Source organism: Buceros rhinoceros, unplaced genomic scaffold (assembly GCF_000710305.1).
Source record: "Buceros rhinoceros silvestris isolate BGI_N320 unplaced genomic scaffold, ASM71030v1 scaffold2035, whole genome shotgun sequence".
NCBI lineage: Eukaryota > Metazoa > Chordata > Aves > Bucerotiformes > Bucerotidae > Buceros > Buceros rhinoceros.
Window position 1 is genome coordinate 22,854 of NW_010414370.1, and position 3,159 is coordinate 26,012.

General features: G+C 36.8%; 1 protein-coding gene across 1 annotated transcript in view; it reads left to right on the forward strand.

The window, feature by feature from the left end:
* The window catches only part of RASEF (RAS and EF-hand domain containing), a 20,128-nt gene that overhangs the window by 6,109 nt on the left and 10,860 nt on the right, over window positions 1–3,159 (forward strand). Inside the window, exons 6-8 of the mRNA XM_010137056.1 lie at window positions 160–228; window positions 1,101–1,185; window positions 2,600–2,682. Of these exons, the coding sequence (XP_010135358.1) occupies window positions 160–228; window positions 1,101–1,185; window positions 2,600–2,682 (237 nt within the window). The remainder of the gene's footprint in view (window positions 1–159; window positions 229–1,100; window positions 1,186–2,599; window positions 2,683–3,159) is intronic.

Below are 3,159 nucleotides of genomic sequence, written 5' to 3' on the forward strand. Positions count from 1 at the left end.
CTGTATACAGAAGCATTTTGAAATGATATCTATTCCCCACTCTATATTTATCACCTCTTATAAAAGTTGACTGTTGAGTTTTGTCATTTACCAGAAGAAGTATTATCAAAATAAAAAAGAACGTCCTGTAAGATTTAACTTACTGGGTTTTTTTTGCAGAGACCTAGAAATGATCCGAGAGTATACTGAAGAGAGAGATAATCTGGAAAGACAAATTGAAATACTTCAGTAAGTTCTTAGTAATTCAGGTTTTTATTAACAAATGTCCCAACATATTTAAGAGGTAAATATTTTTGTATGCAAAAGACTGGGATGAGATTTGGGAAAAAATACTAACTAAAAATAATGAAATGGTCTCGATTCTCATAGAAGGTACTGTGCTACTGACTCCACTGTGTTACTGATCACTAACGCTTCATTGTTTTTACTTTCTTTTCTTAGCCTCATAGATTTTCATTTCTTTATGATAAGCTGAACAAGATTTGAGTCTACCCATGCTTTTGTAAAAGTTATTCATTGACTCCTTTTTATTTTGACTTCATTTCTCCAGTAACTCCACGTCTTACCGTTATCTGGAAAGTGCTAAGTGTGTGCAGTGTTATACATGGGGCACACAGAACTGTGCTTTCAAGAATGCTCACAATGAATAGGTTTTTTATATCTAGTTAATTTTTTTAACCTAAATATATAATTTATTTCAGGCAGCTGAATCACATCTGTCCTTAGAGTAATCTCAGTAATAACTTAAAGAGTAGTCACTTTGTATTTCAGAAATGGCTGTACCACTTTACTACCCTGTAGCTGTTTTTCTGTGGCTGTTTCTACAGTGTCTTTTTTCCCCTTGGTTGACCGCAGATCTTGCTGGAGAAGTGAAGCAGGGTTTCCTACACTGCTACTGAAGGCTAAACTTCACAGTGCATTTTTCATGTACTATCATTTGTTTGAGTGTACAACAACACGTTTCTAGGTTCACGTTACGCTCTAGTGTTCATCAAAAGAAAACCAATTATTTTTAGTGTTTTCTCAAAGTTTCTTTGTTATAAGTTACATTAATTTTTAACATTTTCTTTGCTACTAAATTTAAACTGTTTCCTTGTTAGATCAGCTAATAGAAAGCTACATGACAGCAATGATGGTTTAAGAAGTGCGCTTGAAAACAGTTTCAGCAAGTACAACAGATCATTGGTATGTATTTATAATTTTGTTATGTTGCTCTAGAACATTTAAAAATTAACACATCAAATGCAACTTTGTACTTCAGTGGGTACTCAGAAAATAGAGTTTTATTCAGTGGATTCACTTTATTCAGTATTCATTTTTGGAATACACAAGTGTAGTTGAATTTTATTAGATTTTACTTATGTGTTATGAAATGCTGGAGTTTTGTTAGAGCACAACTACTTTCTGAGGTGCTTTGGAAAGTAGTGATTTTTTTAATATGCTATGGCCAATTTTATCTGATGAGGTGAATAAATCAGAGGTTTCTCTTGCACTAAAGGGAGTATGTTTGTATTCTGTGTATGGAAGTGCCCTATCACTGAAAACACACTTTTTCAGAAAACTGTTTTCTTTTAGCAGCAAGATCCTAACCTAATTTGAACTTTAGTCCAGGCAGGTCACTGGGAAAATGGAGAGCAGGGACTGCTGATAATAGGGATCTCAGTCAGACTCTTTTGGGCTATCACAACTGTATGGGTATCGGTTGGAATAGATGTAATCCGTGATCCTCCCAGCCAGAGAAAGGAAGGCTTGAAAGTTATAAAAAATCTACTCTACACTGACATTTTGCATTACTGGGAAACATGTTAAACTCCCAAACTAATGATCAGGCAAGCCCTTACCTCATTAGGAAAGCAACTGACTGTTCTGGAAGGATGGGGCCAGAATAATGGGCCCACAGAGATGGTACTGGCCAGGAAGGAGGAAAATAGTAGTCCTTGCCCATTTCCAGCATATATACCAATGAACCAAAGTGCCTTTTGCTGATACAGGCTACCAGAGATTTTCTGCAGATGCAGCGAGAGATACCATTTCCATCTGCCATGCCCAGAAACATAAGGGAGGCAGATTACAGAGAAGTCAGAGAATACTGTTCCTAGTCGATACATGTATAGGACAGCAGAACGTACAAAATACTGTGTCATGTGCCGTCAGCTGAGATGTCTCCTTCTCTCCACCATCACACTCAAGAACCAGAAGGTATCTCTACTGAAACTAGCTCAGCCAGTGACATTTGGCTTTTAACTTTAGTTGTCAACATGCCTTTTTTCTAAATACCACTTTTCAAAATTAAGCATTTCATAGTCTTCTGATGTAGTCAATGAAATCATGCTTTTGGAATTTCCGTTGTCTTTTGTCGTTGAGTGTGGTCAGCTGGTCCAATATTAAGGCAAAAGGAGAGTCTAAATGCTGTATGTAATGGGACTTTTGACATCCAATCCTATGTAAAGCATGAGATTTAATTAAAAATAAGTAGCTGAATATATATGTAACTACACAGTAGTTAAATTTTGATTAATTCTCACTTTATCATGATGAATCTAGATGCTTACGCAGTTTTCATCAAACTTCTTATGCATTTGTTGTGTATCTGTCATAGAGGTTAGCAAATACCTCACCAGGAAGTACCATTTCTAGAAGCAGTCCTAAATTTAATGGTGGACAGTCTCCTCTAAACCCACGGTATGACAGGTAAGCCAGGTTTGCTTTTATTAAGTTAAAAAAGATGAGGGCATCACACATCTTAGAAGAGCAAATACTGTCAAATAACAGAAAGAATAGTTCTGTCAAATTCGAAGGAATCTGTGACCATAGCATATGATCCAAAGTATAAAGTAAAGTCTTTTCAATGACTTTAGAAAGCTCGGGAAAGTGCAGATCATGAGCTGAATCATGAGCAAGTTATGGAGAGTTCAGGCAACATCTTGTTTGGTCTTGGACTGTTTTGAGTTCTCAATCTCCTCTCCTTCTCTCCAAGAAACTACACAGATCTACCAAGGACACCTTTTAGCTAGCTTAGTACTTATGAAATGAAACATTTTTGGTCATATTTTCAGCCTATATGACTGGTTTGGGCAGGAGTGTCTGGAAAGCTGCACAGAAGAAAAGGACCTGGGGGGGCTGGTCGACAGCCGATTGAACAAGGGCCAGCAACGGCCA